This window comes from Ovis aries, chromosome 2 (genome assembly GCF_016772045.2).
Source record: "Ovis aries strain OAR_USU_Benz2616 breed Rambouillet chromosome 2, ARS-UI_Ramb_v3.0, whole genome shotgun sequence".
Taxonomy (NCBI): Eukaryota; Metazoa; Chordata; class Mammalia; order Artiodactyla; family Bovidae; genus Ovis; species Ovis aries.
Genome location: NC_056055.1, coordinates 81,687,844 through 81,703,831, shown reverse-complemented (window position 1 = coordinate 81,703,831; position 15,988 = coordinate 81,687,844). Strand labels below are relative to the sequence as shown.

General features: G+C 35.1%; 1 protein-coding gene across 30 annotated transcripts in view; it reads left to right on the top strand.

Moving 5' to 3' along the window:
- MPDZ (multiple PDZ domain crumbs cell polarity complex component) overlaps nt 1-15,988 on the top strand; it is a 668,265-nt gene that overhangs the window by 574,839 nt on the left and 77,438 nt on the right. For 19 of the 30 annotated variants that reach the window (XM_060409464.1, XM_060409468.1, XM_060409467.1 and 16 more), the window contains 8 exons: nt 170-316; nt 1,151-1,315; nt 2,710-2,895; nt 4,029-4,238; nt 5,904-6,020; nt 7,783-7,950; nt 14,342-14,626; nt 14,880-15,003. In XM_060409464.1, coding sequence (XP_060265447.1) covers nt 170-316; nt 1,151-1,315; nt 2,710-2,895; nt 4,029-4,238; nt 5,904-6,020; nt 7,783-7,950; nt 14,342-14,626; nt 14,880-15,003 — 1,402 coding nt within the window. The remainder of the gene's footprint in view (nt 1-169; nt 317-1,150; nt 1,316-2,709; nt 2,896-4,028; nt 4,239-5,903; nt 6,021-7,782; nt 7,951-14,341; nt 14,627-14,879; nt 15,004-15,988) is intronic. The other 11 variants (XM_060409479.1, XM_060409476.1, XM_060409471.1 and 8 more) reach the window with 1 other exon arrangement.

Sequence of the window (15,988 nt, the reverse complement as noted above, 5' to 3'; positions counted from 1 at the left end):
ATCAATACTCTTTCCAAGGCAAAATGCTAAAGGTTTGCAGCTTTAAAATAAGGTTTTTGAAGCTTTTGTGAGAAATTTGACCTTCTAGGGGGTGAACATAAAATACATATACAGAAAAAGAAGAAAAATGAAAGAATATTAAAAATTGTGGTGATATTTCTCCTTTCAGGTGGCTCATGTGAGCAAGTTCAGCGAGAACAGTGGGCTGGGAATAAGTCTGGAAGCAACAGTAGGCCATCATTTTATTCGATCTGTCCTCCCGGAAGGTCCTGTTGGACACAGTGGGAAGCTTTTCAGTGGAGATGAGCTGTTGGAAGTAAGCAAGCTATTCCATCTTCCCGTTCGTAAATAAAATTCTGAAAAGGCTGTGGGACACTTAATGTGGTAAACAATTAAGTTCTTATTTCAAGTTCCTCCTCCAAAGGGTACCTGAGAGAGATACATAAGTAAAACTTTACCCACAGCAGACATTTCTAATCTGTACGTGCATTGATCATCAGACCTAATTCCATGCATGGTTTTTGTTTGTTTTAGGTCCAGAGAATATAAAAACTGGCTTTACATTGTTTTAAACATTCAAATTTTAGAATAGGTAATATATTCATGTTTTATAATCACATATAAGACAAAGATATACTCCAGTGAGTAGTTTTTTTTCTGTCCCAACCCTTCATTAGGTGTAACTGCTTCTTAGTGGTTCTGTGCAATCTTCCAGATATTTTTAATGAATATGTATGAAAATTTGAACTTGTTAATTTATCCCACTTTTTAAATGTATTAGTATATAATAAAATACATGCCATTTTTTTATCTTGAATTTTTTCATTTAATGATAATATATCATTTTAAAACAAGCTTTATTCTTTGGGAACAATTTTATTAATTCTCCCTTTCCAAACTATTACACAGGCATATGAAACATGGGTGAAAGCTAGTGATCTTTCTGTGAGTACTTGAGGACGTCCAATTCCAATAAGACTGTAGTGTTGCATGTAAATTATTTTAGGCATCACTACTACAGATCCAGCCATAGTTCTGAGCATAGTACAGCTATGATCATCCCTTGAGTACAATTTATATTAATGTAATAAAAAATTGCTTTGAAGTGTTAGGAAGTGTTCTTTCTTGGTCAACTTGTCTTTTTGCACAGGTGAATGGCATAACTCTACTTGGGGAGAATCACCAGGAGGTGGTGACCATTTTAAAAGAGCTGCCTATAGAGGTGACAATGGTGTGCTGTCGTCGAACGGTGCCACCTACTGCCCCGTCAGAGTTGGAGAGCCTGGACTTATGTGACATTGAACTAACAGAAAAGGTATCAGACACGCAGACACAGGAGACCAGTCTGAATGTATAATGGGAAGGCTGTACGACGCTTAAAAGTCTTTAAGCCTTTATTTTCTCTTACTTGGTACTGATTTCCTCACAAATCCTGTGGCGTATAGGCTAGGCCTTGGAGTCAGACAGATGTAGGTTCGAATCAGGCTTGACCCTTACTCTCTCTGTGACCGCGGGCAGGTCACTTCATCTTTCTGAATCTCACTTTTCTTGAGGTAAAATGTCAGTAATTAGGTATTATTGCAAAATAGGTGCTTCTATAATTCATTCACAGTATTCCTATGAAATAGACACTTGTCCCCCTTAATGGAGGGAAAATTGAAATATGAAAGTAGTGAATATATAGTACATATCTAGTCAAAGATACTTTTGTATAACCTCCCCAGCTCAGTGCTTGTCATGTGGGTGATAAGAATAGGGGAAAATAAGAAACATAATGCCAAATTCTGTAGAAATCAGTGTAGCACCATGCATGTCCAGATATATTTTATGTGATATAAATGGGATTATTACAATAAACCAGGTGGACAGATTTGCATCCATGGTCCTACTGTACAATAATTGTTAAAAAAGCAAATGTAGCATTTAAAGTAACATTTCATCATCAAAAACATGTTTTTCCTATCTAATGTCTTCAAGAGCTATACAAAACTGAATTAATTTAGACTCACTGTAATATATTTGACTAAAAGACGCTAATGTTTGAACCCCTATTTTTGTGCCAAGTGCTTTTTAAATATTACCTTACTTAATCTGCAAAAATTCTTTGAGATGGGTACTGTGAAGCCCAGGTTAAGAATGCAGCTCAAGGCTACACAGATAAAATAAAAATAATAGAGGAAGTCTTCAAGCCAAGGCCAGTGTGTCTTCAGATATCATCTTGCCACTGTGCATGTTAATTTATTAATGAAACAATCACGTGCACAACTCATAGGATTTTAGAACCCTTGTTTGCTCAGTGTGTAGAACTTAAACATACAGTCATTTCCTCTTGAATTGTTCTAATTTATCATAAGCATTCTTTTTCTTTAATATCAAAAATAGCTTTAGATTTCTTTTTCTAACAACAGATGTGATTCAGACACTGATGAAAAATGGTGAAAATCACATAGAATTATGCTACTAAGATAGAATCACTATATATTTTATGGAAGCTCTTTGAACCATACATTTTAAGTGCCTATTACAAGTTAGGTTATTTCTAAGTTGCTGCCTTAATTCATAAAGGTTTCTTGATAAACTGTTGCTGCTCATATGCGAGTGCTATATTCTGGGCAGATGCTGGGAATCTTCCTTTTCCTCATAGTGTTGGTATGTACATCTGCGGATCTAGTACATCTGAAATAAGAGCTGTCTGGTCTGTTTATCCAGCCTCACGTAGATCTAGGTGAGTTCATCGGGTCCTCGGAGACAGAGGATCCTGTGCTGACTATGACTGATGTGGATCAGAATGCAGAGGAAGTTCAAGGACCTTTGGCTATGTGGGAAACTGACATTCAGAACATAGAGCTGGAGAAAGGGAGCAAAGGACTTGGTTTTAGCATTTTAGATTACCAGGTAAATATATCCTACTTTTAACAAAATTTTTTTTTTAAAAAGATGACATGCTAAATGCGTATTGTTACTGGCAGAGCAAAAGTAGATAATACTTTAGAGTCATCAAATATGTGTTCCTGTTTCTAGTCTTTCAGAATAATAATTTATAATAAGATTATTATTATAAAGCATTTTTTTGATATTGAGATTTTTTAGCTCTTTTATATTTCAGCTCTTGGAAATTTGAAGACTATGCAGAATACTTTTAGGAATATCTTGAAATACAGTTTTACTGTTTCTTTGGGGAATATACCTAAATTGTTTTTATTTCCTTGCTCTTAATGGATAGTTCATATTTGAGTGGTAAGGCAGAAACTATCAAATACTTACTTCTTTTGTCTGAACTGAATGATAGATATATTATTTTGGATATATTGTAAATTCTCATATTCTTATTATTTGACCAAACTTGATGAATAATCAAATTAGGTCAGGTCAGGTGTAGCCTGCATCCTCGTGCTGCACTCGGTGCCGAGTTACTGAGGGGATGCTACTGCTGGGCTGATGAGGTGCAGCTGCTGTGCTTCATTAATTAATACTGAGCTGGCAGGCTGTCTCAGATGACTCCAGAGAGTTGTATTCTTTCTCAGTCATGATTCTGGAGTCTTGTTCTAATACTAAGGTTGTTGTTTTTCAGAAAACACTGCATTATCAACTACAATATGGCCTCCTGTATCTCTTCATTCCAAAAACAAGCCCTTTCCTCAGAACACTCACATCTACTGATGTTCCACAATAGTAACAGCCTGTCAGTAAATGCTGCTGTTAATAATTCATGAATCTCAGATGATAGTCATAAAAGTAGACTGTTTATCAATAGCTGAAGTCACACTTTTAAATTTACCTATAAAATTTAAAACATCTACTTGGGAACCATTGAAAGTGGGGATGCTATTGTTTAGGGTGGACTCTTCCTAAACCCTTCAAAATGGAGATAGCTTTCACCCAGATAATTCACTGGAAGTGTTGTATGGAATTTTGAAAAGACACTTTGAAAATTTTACCCATCCATTACAATGCAGAGAGTGCAACCTGTAATAACATTTTTAAGTGTAGAGAGGAGTTGCCTGCTCTTTGCTTTCTTGTCCTTTCAGGATCCAGTTGATCCAGCAAGCACTGTGATCGTCATTCGTTCTTTGGTGCCTGGTGGAATTGCCGAAAAGGATGGACGACTTCTTCCTGGAGATCGACTCATGTTTGTTAATGATGTTAACTTGGAAAACAGCAGTCTCGAAGAAGCTGTCCAGGCCCTGAAGGGTGCACCATCAGGAACTGTGAGAATAGGAGTTGCCAAGCCTTTGCCTGTAAGAATTCAGATTTTACTGATTTCTTTTTATTTGCAAATAAAAGTGACTTTCAGCCTTTTTGCTTCAGGTATTTTCATGATTGAGTCATGACTTTTGATACTTTTCCATCGGCATGGTTATTGGCTCCATGAGTGTAAAAATTTAATTTTGATTAATATTTTTTTAAAGGATAAAGGAAAGAAACAGCCAGGAAGTTCAGAAATAAATTTAAAAGTTAATGTTCTGTGGTTCACTTTTAGCTTTTTTTTTATTTCAAAAATAAGGTCATGATCAATATACAAACAAATGTTTTCAAAGAATAGGCTTTAAAATATCTATACCAATAAGTTGATGTATTAGAGAAATTAATAACAACAGCTAACAATGGAATCTTCAGTTATAGTGGAAGAAATAGAATCTCTGTCAGAGTGGATTAAGTCCCGGTATTTTGTTGACTTCAAAATATTTGTTGTATAATTACTGCAGAGCAAGAAATTGAACTTTCTAATTTAGGTTCATCAGCCTGTAGTTCTTCTCCTGGGAGGGAATAGCATTCATGTTATTAATGACTGCAATATAAAAACAACTAATAAATTCATGCTACATAATGTCAGTATGATTATTTAGTACAGTGATTGCAACATAGCACTTATCATTGAATTGCAATGAAATACTAGAGACAGTCTCAATATTTGTGTTTTTTTTCAGTATATAAATATATTTTAAGTAGAAAAGACAAATAATATTTTCTCTTAAACATAGACACATAGATATATTTGCATAAACATCGAATAAAAGTCTGTTTACCTTGTCAAAGAGTTTATTTAGATTGTAAGCTTGTTGATGTATTTAAAATGTTGAGTAGATTTTTTATGCTCTGCTTTTCATTCCATAACAAATTTTGGTAACCTGTGAAAATGTATTTATGAAAACAGGAAGAAAGGATGGGAAGAAGAAAGAGAATATTAAGCAAACCTCAAATTAAACCAGGATTGTAGGAATCAGAACAAGGGTTCAGTATGAAGAGTGTAAGAATGAAGATAGTGCATTATGGGACTCTGCATATTTATTAATATTGACCATACATTTGGTTTCTGTTACACAAAGAAAATGGCAAACATGATCAATACATCAACTATCCCTGTCAGAGAAATTACATTCTTTAAAGTAATATTCTAGTAAGGAATGACAGAGAGATATTGGTCCTTCTGTTTAATGTTTCCTTTTCTGCAAATTCTTCTACATCTTAACACCTAAAAGTTGCCTTATTTCTGTATTTAGAAGTCATTGTTTAACTCGAGTATTTGGTAGGTGACCAGAAGATTATTATAATGTAAAAAATTGTTGATTTTGATAATCTTTTTGTAAGAAGGGTAAAGAAATTTGTAGAAAGGGATTCTCATCTAACAGATGATGTTGGTATTGGGATAAGCATTCTTACTGTGTCTTAAAATATAAAACTGTTCAACATGAATATTTATTATATTTCTTGCTCATCATTTATATTAAAGTTGTTTGTTTATGATGACTTTATAACTTGAAAACATTATTTGAAAACTTGCCAATTTTTTCTCCCGCCCTTTTTTTCTCCCCTCTCCTCTGTTTTCCCTTCCTTTCTTCTTTCCTGTTTGCCTTGTTTTTCGTGAACTCATCCTCAAACACTGAGCTTCATTCTCCCTGCAGCTGTCCCCAGAAGAGGGTTATGTTTCTGCTAAGGAGGATTCCTTTCTCTACCCGCCACATTCCTGCGAGGAGGAAGGGCTGGCTGATAAAGCCCTCTTCAGGGCTGACTTGGCTCTGGTTAGTGGCGCACTGGCTTATCAAGCTTTCTTTCAAAATCTTAAATGTGTCTTATTTTTGCTTTTCAAAACATTCTGAAGTCTTACTGTATTCTTTGTTCATTATGTTTTGGAAAACTTAACATTTTATTTTCAACTTCAGTAGTTCTCACAGTTCAAAATGAGAAGAAAAGCAAACTATTATAAACCTGAAAAATGTTGGATTTGTGGCAGATATTATGTCAACATGTAAATTTAATCTTTACATCATACCAAAAGTTATTAAAGCACTTGTTTGCTCTGAATACGTACTTGAATATCTCTAAGCATACTTTAACTGTTTTCAGTATTCAGTCAGAGATCAGTTATTTTAGCTTCCTTTTAATGATTTAACAGTTATGTTATTTCATGGAAGGTGAAGTCGCTCAGTCGTGTCTGACTCTTTGCGAACCCATGGACTGTAACCTACTAGGCTTCTCCGTCTTCTCCAGGCAAGAATACTGGAGTAGATTGCCATTTCCTTCTCCAAGGGATCTTCCCGACCCAGGGATCGAACCCTGGTCTCCCACACTGGAGGCAGACGCTTTAACCTATATTAATAATATGAAAGTCACATACATTGTTTCACTTATGGATTAAGAGCACAAAAGCTTCCAAAAGAGGGAATGTTCATGTTTTCTATGAATATGTGTTTGTTAACATTATTGATTTACCAGAAGCTTTTACATTAAAATTTTATTTTTACTTGGTCTATATAAAATCATGGACTTCCCTGGTGGCTCAGACGGTAAAGCATCTGTCTACAATGTGGGAGACCCGGGTTTGAGCCCTGGGTTGGGAAGATCCTCTGGAGAAGGAAATGGCAATCCACTCCAATACTACTGCCTGGAAAATCCCATGGACAGAGGAGCCTGGTTGGCTACAGTCCATGTTGTTGCAAAGAGTCGGACATGACTGAGCGACTTCACTTTCATATAAAATCATTCACTGTAATAACTATACTTAGGGACCACTAGAGGCCAACTTTGTTTTGTGAATATATGGTTCTTGTTCCTGAGAACCTTATGGTCTGGTAGAGGATCCAGTGCTATGTTAATAGTTAATAAAGTATAAAACTAAATACCAGATATAAATATGCATATGACATTTATACAAGTGTAAAAATTACACATCCTCTTCCTAGTACTTCCTTTATTAAAGCCAGGTTCCTGACCTAAAATTTTTTTGGAGGGCTGGGAAGCATTTCTCAGTGTTACTAGAAAGGAATATTTTAAATACATGTCTTAGTGGTGTTGGACTAGTGAGAGGTTTCAAACCTGTGAAATTCTCCATTAGGTGTTTATAACTAATTGTGCACATCTTGCTTTGATTCTAATAATCCTATTGTTGAAGGATATGGTTCTTCTTGTTAGTTATTTTTCAATTGCCAGCTCCTAAATCAGCCATTTGGAGTTTTGGTGTATATTGTAATCACTACAATAATTTCACATTATAATTCCAGGTAACTGGAAAAAAGTATTTTTTTAAATTATAGAAATATTTAAACTTAGACTTGCTCCAAGCCCTTTGTTATTACCTTTTGCCCTTTCATTGATGAAACAAAATAACCCTCTATGCTAGCACCAGTTTGTCTTTGTTCTGTTACAGTAGTTAGTTTCTGATGTGTTGAAGAGAGTGAAGAGGTCCTATCGAAAATAGAATAGACCAGAGAATGATACCAGTATGCCCTTTAGTCTTAGTAACAGAACAGAATTCCCATCTGATATTATTGTTTTTATTCCTAGGTGAACGCAAATGATGCTGACTTAGCAGATGAATCCGCCTTTGAGTCGCAGTACTCTCCTGATAATGGCAGTATCTACTCCACTCAAGCCTCTATTTTATCTCTTCACAGCAGTGCTTGTAGTGATAACCTGAATTATGGTCCCTCCCTTTCATCTTCTCCTCCCAAGGTACAAAGGAAATGCCATTTTATTTATGAGAGAACTTATTGCCCAGAGATCATCGCTAACGGGATTTTGTGGGAGTGGCATGTTAAAGACCTTATGTTTATGCAGTGATGACTTGACTCTTAAAGTGCAGTTTCCTTTAGGGAGTGTTAGCTGGGTATCTTGTAGACTCCAAGGGACTATTTAAATACGGGTTCTGTGATACAGTGTGATAGATACAAGAGTTCAAAACTTTAAGATTTGCATATTAGACAAAAATTTTAATGAAATGTATTTCTTAAATTCTGTTTTTGGCAGTGTCTGCTTTGGAAAAATTACAAGAGTAACTTTATTTTCTGAATGGTTTTAAAACTGATTTCCATGGAAAGTTGGATAGTAAAATAGTCCTTGCATTAGTTTAATATTTATTATCTAAGTTGAACTTAATGCCATCATATATTTTTATATAAAATAATGCCAAAGAATACTTTACATAAAAACCACAGTGAATGGCAAAGAATGTTTGAGTCACTGGAAGTGAATGAAGAATTTAGTGTATGATATGTCTCTGCCATCGACATTTTAAAAATAGATTACTGGTGTAAGTGCCTCACCCAACTCTATATTCATTTTCTAGGTGACATACTCTATAATTTTTTTCCTTTCTTTATTTAATTTTTTTCTGTAATTTTTAATAAGTAATATTTTATAAAGCTTATTCAGTCTTTTGTGTGTGAGATGATATATCACTGTTTGAATTTGGATTTCTGATTGCTTATGAAGTGGAACAGGTTTTCATATATTGGCCATCTGGTTTTCATATCCAGCAATTGCATCTTCATATCTTTTGGTCATTTTATAATGGAGTTGCTTGTCTTTCTATTGATTTCTTGGACTCATTTATATTTCCTAGAAATTTAATAAACAGAGCAATTTAATGTGTATTTATTTATGAGTGTGTATATTTTGAAAATCTGTGAATGTGTAGGAATGATTCCTTTTAACTTCAGGAACGAAGTTATTCTAGGAGAAAAAATTAAAGCATGGGAAGTTAGTTGTATCTATAATATCAGTACATTATATCCTTTTAAGAAGAAAGAGAAATTGAAGAAAATATGCCAAAATATTACTGTATGTTAAATCTCAGCAGAAGGTTCATATATGGATATATTTTCCTTATTTTTCCATGTTGGAAATATACTGTAAATAAACAATCATTAAGGTAAAAGATTGGATAATAATTATTTTTCAAATATATGAAATATATATTTTCCACATAAATTCAATGGGAAGGGAATCTGTATTTATGAGTCAGTTGGAAAGTAGAATTTCAATAGGCCTTGAACAATTTTCCTCCTTTTCTGATTAACAAGAAATTTTTTGGCCAGAACATTTTCAAAGCATTTTCTTTTATGTTCAAGATGCACCTGTTATCCTTGAAACAATCCTGGGCAATCTCCTTGAATTGGTTTGCAAGGTATAATCTTGAATGGAGCAGCTGCTCCTCTCTCACCACACCTGAGACTCTCTGACTGAGTCCTGAGTGGCCTCAGGGCTGAAAGCTGAGTTCATCTCCTAATGGAATCTTCTAATCTGGTGCATATCACACTCTTTCTTGCCAGTGGGACATATTGTATTGTTTAACTTAGTAATTGTTACTTAAAGGGATTACACAATGTGCATACTAAGAAGCATATATTTTACAGGGCAAATGCTGGCTATGCGCAGTACAACATATTGGCTTACTGAAGCCTGTTTGACTCTTTTTTTTTTTTTTTTTCCAAGGCAGTTTATTCTTTTGTTGAAGCAAATTTTGGCAAGCTGGCCTATCAACTGAAATATTTAAACTACAAAACAACAAAGGAGACACTAATGAGGGTGTTTTAAAACACATTGTGAAACTCCTGTGTGATTCCAGTTTTCTTAGAAAGTAGGACTGTTTGTGTATCGTGGTGCATCTTTGCCACTTTTTTGTCTTGTTTGTATTTGTTTCGTGGCATTTTTTTAGTACTAAGATATTTTGCTGGGAAATTGAAAAGTTAGATTATTCATTCATCTTCCTATTTCTTTGCACTAAATTTATTTTTAAAAGACAGAGCGGCAGTTTGTTATAGAACTTAGAGCCGACCATTTTTCTCAAAGAAAAGTGAGCTCATTTGGGGATTCTTTATTTGATAAAATGATACCACATGTGATCTTCAAGAAAAAGAGAAACCTCCATACAGATTTGAAAGAAGGATAAAAGAGTGAGAGGATCTCAGTGATTCCTCAGATTTTTGACCTTGCTAATTATGTAATAATCTGTAGCCTTAAATGGTGACTGGAAATACACAAGTAAGTTTACCTGTTTTCTTTACCCTGATGAGAAGGCTTTGAACTGTGCCAGGCATGCTGCTGGAAGCTCTAGGAGCTGATCACCCAGAACAGGGTCTTATTATAGAGGGAGGCCTTCTTCCTAAGGGCAGAGCCTGGACCTAGACCACTGCTTAGCTTAGCACCGTAAGCATACACTGAAGCTCCTCTGCACAGAATTCTCTCATTTGGGGGATCATTCTGCCTTTTTTTTTTTTTTTTTTTTTAAATAAAGGAGTTGTGTTTGCTTAATTTCATTTAGGGACTTAAGGGAAAAAACATTACTCAAGAATCTGAAAAATATGGCCATTTCCAGCGGTATTTGGATTAATAGAGTCAGGTCACTGAAAAGTGGACATTAAAGGCAAGAAGCTAGTGGGTGGTTTTCTCATTCTTCTAGGTTTTAATTTTTTCATTAGTATTTTTATCCTCTTTTCCTTCTCACCTCCAAAGACATAATAGAATGAAGAAATAATTGTTTTACAGACCTACTAAATACTTGTACACTTGTGTTTTAAAGCTCAATATGATTTTGTGGGAGAAGATAGTTTTCTCTATTTTGACTTAATAGTCCAATCAGTAAAGATTCAGTAGCTGTGTAATGCATTTCCTTTTCTTCTTCTTTTCCACACACCCATGCCCCACACTCCCTAGTGCATCCATAGTCTCTCTTCTTGCTCCAGTGATGAAAAGATTACGAGTTTGGTGCATGTCCTGCATTCCTGAATCCTGGTCCCCTGGAAATGCGGTTGATTCTAGTGCAAGCTGAACTTCATGTTTGTCACCATAGAAACCCCTCTTCATACCTTATAAATTAAACAAAACCAATGGATTCCATGATTTAAAAAAAACAAAAACAAAAATCTACGTATTTGTAGGACTAAACCTCCACTAGTGTCGTTCTGTAGCATAAAATATTGCTACCTTCACAGTTATTTTTTAAATCTTGATACCAATTTTTATTATTTTGTGGAGAAAGAGTTGGTCTCAAAAACTGATTACATCACTATAATCAAGATGATGAGAGTGATTGTGGAAATCTTAGTGACAAAAACTGCGAGCTAGCAAAGGTACGAGAAATGTTACCTTCTCTCTCAGTAGGGTAAGAGTACAGACAGGAAAGGAAGTGTACCTTATCTCAGAAAGAGTAGGAGTGCAGTGCAAGTTGGAGCAGCTGTCCTTATGGTATATTTTTCTAAAGTATAGAAAGATTTCTGTGGTTGACTGGTTATTGAAAAAAAAAGGTTGTGTCCATCGAATGCTCAAGTTTTTATCTTGTCTATGTAAATATATTTTCTGGGTAAATAAAGTACCTAAGTATAACATTAATATGCATTATACTATATTTTCAAGTATAATTGTCATTTTCATTTAATCTTCCCCCCGTTTACCCTGAGAACATAAATGTGTCAAGTGGAGGTACCTATTAAGGTGGATTTTTGAAAGATTCCAGTTTAGATACCAAGTTGTACTGGGAAATTGTGGTTATTTTTGCACATCTTATGAGGGAAGATGGAGAAGGAAATGGCAACCCACTCCAGTATTCTTGCCTGGAGAATCCCATGGACAGAAGAGCCTGGTGGGCTATAGTCCAGGGGGTCGCAAAGAGTCGGACACGACTGAGCGACTTCACTTCACTTATGAGGGAAGAACTGCTTTTCTTTTAGATCCATAAGACTTAAAAATAAACTAGTTGTTGTTCAGCAACCAGAAATGTTTCTGAAGTCGGCGTGTGTTGTCTGCTGTGTTGATGAGCTCTTTCTTTCATATGTGTCAGTGTTAACTCCTTCATGAATAATGCATGGAGATTTCTGTTACATGGTTTCTAGTAAACCCAAGCTAACAAGGGCAACTTGACCTCTTTTTCTGGTAGAAAGTAGTTTTGATTGCCACCTTTATTTGAGGAGTGGTAAGGATGACCTCTGCTAATTATTATGATTAATTTAGAAATACAGAAGCTAACCACTATTCTATTAAGTACTTTGTGGGTTTTTTTTTTTTTTTTCCGTAAGACTAAAAGTTGGTTGTATGAGCCAACAGGTTATTACTTAGATTTTGGGAGTGTGGAGGATGATACTTTTCTATCCTTTGTTTCTGAGGATTTTAAAGATGTTAGTTGCTTGCATGATTTTCCCACTTGCCTCAATTCTTTATACCAGGAATGTTTGATAATTCCAGAGAGACAGAAACTTGATTGAACAAGACAAGTGTAATAAATTGTGTTGAAGCGATTGATTGCCAGTTTAGGAAAAAAAATGAAAAGGATGCATATCTGACATCAAATTCTGAAAAATAAATCTAGATGGGTTAAAACTGTATCTGAAAGCAAACCATTTGTAAAGTTGTAGAAAAATACTAAAAAGTATTTCATTTATTCTGTGCAGGAGGACTTTCTAAGCAGCTTATAAAACCAGAAGCATAAAGAAATTGACCAGTCTGATTGCATAAATAGTTTTAATAAAGAATTACATAATTCTTGATTACATAAGGCATTAACTTCTGCACATTTATGTATATGACATATACAGACTTAAAAGACAATTGACAACCTTGGAAATACTTGCAGTATATATCACAATGACTCAGAATATGTCAATGATGACATATTTACTGACATTGGAAATCTCTCATGTTGAGGTATAAAGATACTTCAAAAAAGTAGGAATATACTATTTAGTATTTAGTTTAATTTTAAAAAATGGATATGAATATGTGCATATTTGTGCATGTGTACTTATATATTATACAGATACATAAAAAACTCTGATGAATAAACACCCAACTAATGCCAGCCCTTTATTTCTACTGAGGAAAGGACTGGCAGAATGTGCAGGGAAGGAAGACTTTCATACTGTAATCTGTGTGCAGTATGGTCTGAATGATTTTTGATAATAATATACTCATACACTGATCTTATATTTTAAAAACATCAGTAAAAGGATTGAAGGAACAGTTGATACATTTATTCAACAGCAGTTCCTAGGATACTACTTGTCCAAAGCACAGAAGTGATACAATATATGTGTTGTAAGTAGATAATATATATTTATGTAGAGCTGTAGAATTTTAGAATTTCATGGAATTCTAGCAATTATTTTGCATAAAGCCAAGATCAAACCAGTCAATCCTAAAGGAAATCAATCCTGAACATTCACTGGAAGGACTGATGCTGAAGCTCCAATACTTTGGCCCTCCTGATGCGAGGATCCCACCTATTAGAAAAGACTCTGATGCTGGGGAAGATTGAAGGCAGGAAAAGAAGGGGACAACAGAGGATGAGATGGTTGGATGGCATCACCAACTTGATAGACATGAGTTTGAGCAAGCTCTGGGAATTGGTGATGGACAAGGAAGCCTGGCATACTGCAGTCCATGGGGTTGCAGAGTCGGACATGAATGAGCAACTGTCAACAAAGAGAAGTTCTGTGATGTTATTATTAATAAATATACTGGATTGGAATCTACATCTTAGGACAACTTTTCTTAGTACTGTTCCTTTCTGCTGCAACTTTCAGAGTGCTTAAGAAAAAATTCCCTATAAAAATATAGATTGTGTGACTTTCTGTTTGACTACATAAATACCTACAAATCCCTATCCAAATAATTTTTTCTTAAGAGGTTCTTGTAAGTAGAAACTACTCAATCAATATCATATTCTTTATATTCTAAATCTTAGAACTAATAAGAATTTCAGATAGATTAGAAATGAACTACTTTTAAAATGAGATTTAGAAATATAAGTTATTTACTTGCCTATGTATATGGAACTGAATAATTTTATTTTTGAGTATAACAAAATATTGTATCTTAATAAGGTTATTAAGTACTAGTATATTGTAGTAGTATGACTCAGTAATAGATGTATGTTTTGCAGGAAGAGTATACATATTTATAAAAATAAACATATGCCACATATAAGCTGAGCAGTGAGTTTGTACATCTGCTAATACTTTTTAATATTATGTTGCATTTGGTTTTCACTAAATAGTTGTTCATTAAGATCTTAGGAAATGCATTGATACAGTTCTGGCCATAATTTTTAATTTTGTTCTTTAATCATCAGGATATTACTGAAAATTCCTCAGATTCAGTACTTGATCTGCAGATGTCCTTGGAGGAGCTATATGCCCAAAATCTCTTGCAAAGACAGGATGAGAGTGCGCCTTCAGTGGACTTGAGCATGGGGCCGGCTTCTGGCTTTACCATGAACGACTATACACCTGCAAATGCTATTGAACAGCACTATGAATGTGACAGCTTAAGAGCATGGACTGAATCTCACCTGCCAAATGAAGTTGCATCAAGTGCAGAGCTGAATTCTCCTGTGCTGACTGATTCGACTGGAAAGGTGACATTCTAAAGATACAGTCTGTGTATGATGGTGAAGTTGGGAGCAGTGAAGGGTTAGGTTACTCTGGCTTTTCTATCTGTTTGGAGCCAGTGCTCTCCTAAGGCTCAGATTTTCAAAAGACAACCTATGAACTTGTTGTGTAAGTTCTTGCTGAGTAAAGCACAACCAGCTGGAGAATATGGGTGATGTTGAAATCATACTCCAAAGTCTAGTTTTCCTTTCCACGTGACTTATTTTTATTTTCTGACAGGGCTCCAAGTTCTTAATTCCACAAGGTTCCCTGGCCTCTGCTGCTGAGTGTGTCATGCTCCACAATACACCCAGAGAATCTTTCGAGAGGACTATTGTGATAGCAAAAGGCAATTCTAGCTTAGGTAAGTTTCTTTTCCACATACACCTTCTGTCCTAACCCCCTTGCCAAGAGGAAATGTTGAACATAGAGTCAGTACTTTTAACTGTAGATAAGAAGATAGATGTGATGAAATTTACCATGATTTTAATGTTAATCCTTTTTGTACTCAATATTGTTATCTGAAATGGTTAACAAGTTTACTTCAGACTACCTTAAATCCCTCACTCTCATTAATTATCTAAAAGTATTCACAAGCCTCATTTCCATTCAAGTGAAAGATATGCAAATTGTGTATGAGACAGAAAGTCAGGAAAGGAAAGGAATTCTTAGAAAATGAGAAGTCTGTGGCTTGGAATTCTAAATTCTTTGGAAAAGTAAATTATTAATTTCTTTGAATGGTACCAGTTATGTGTGTGTTAGTTTGTATTTAATTTCTTTCATTCACTGAAATAAAGACTAAAAAGACAGTCAGGTGTGCCATTACTGAAGCATTAATGCAGTTCTTCAACAGTCCTTCCCAGGTGTGAGGGTTTCCCACCCATAAAAGATAGTGACTGATTAAAATTCTCAAATTTTCTGATCTGGGCAAAGAAGACTGCCTGTAGAAATAAAATCCTAATTACACTAGCTAAAATGATTTCAAGGCAGCTCACACTTATACTTCTTTTGACTTCGGCAGTGACATGATTCAGCTCTGTGTTTAGTGCTCAGTACTGAAAATAGGGTCAAGCATAATTTCCCCCAGAAGCCTGATTGCAGTCTAAGACTCTGTGGTTAGCTCTGTGTCAGAGGTCTTCTTTCTCTTAGGATGTAACCAGCCAGTATCCTTTATGGTGGTATCTATGGTGGGATTTGGTTTCCTTGATATATTTGGGAGTTGGCAGAGGAGTCAAGCAGCAACACCACTGTAGCTGGTGATTGGGATTCCAATCTGTCTCCTAGATTTTGTTCCATTTGGTGGTGGCTGGGTCCTACCAACAGTAGCTAAAAGGAGAATTGTAGCAGAG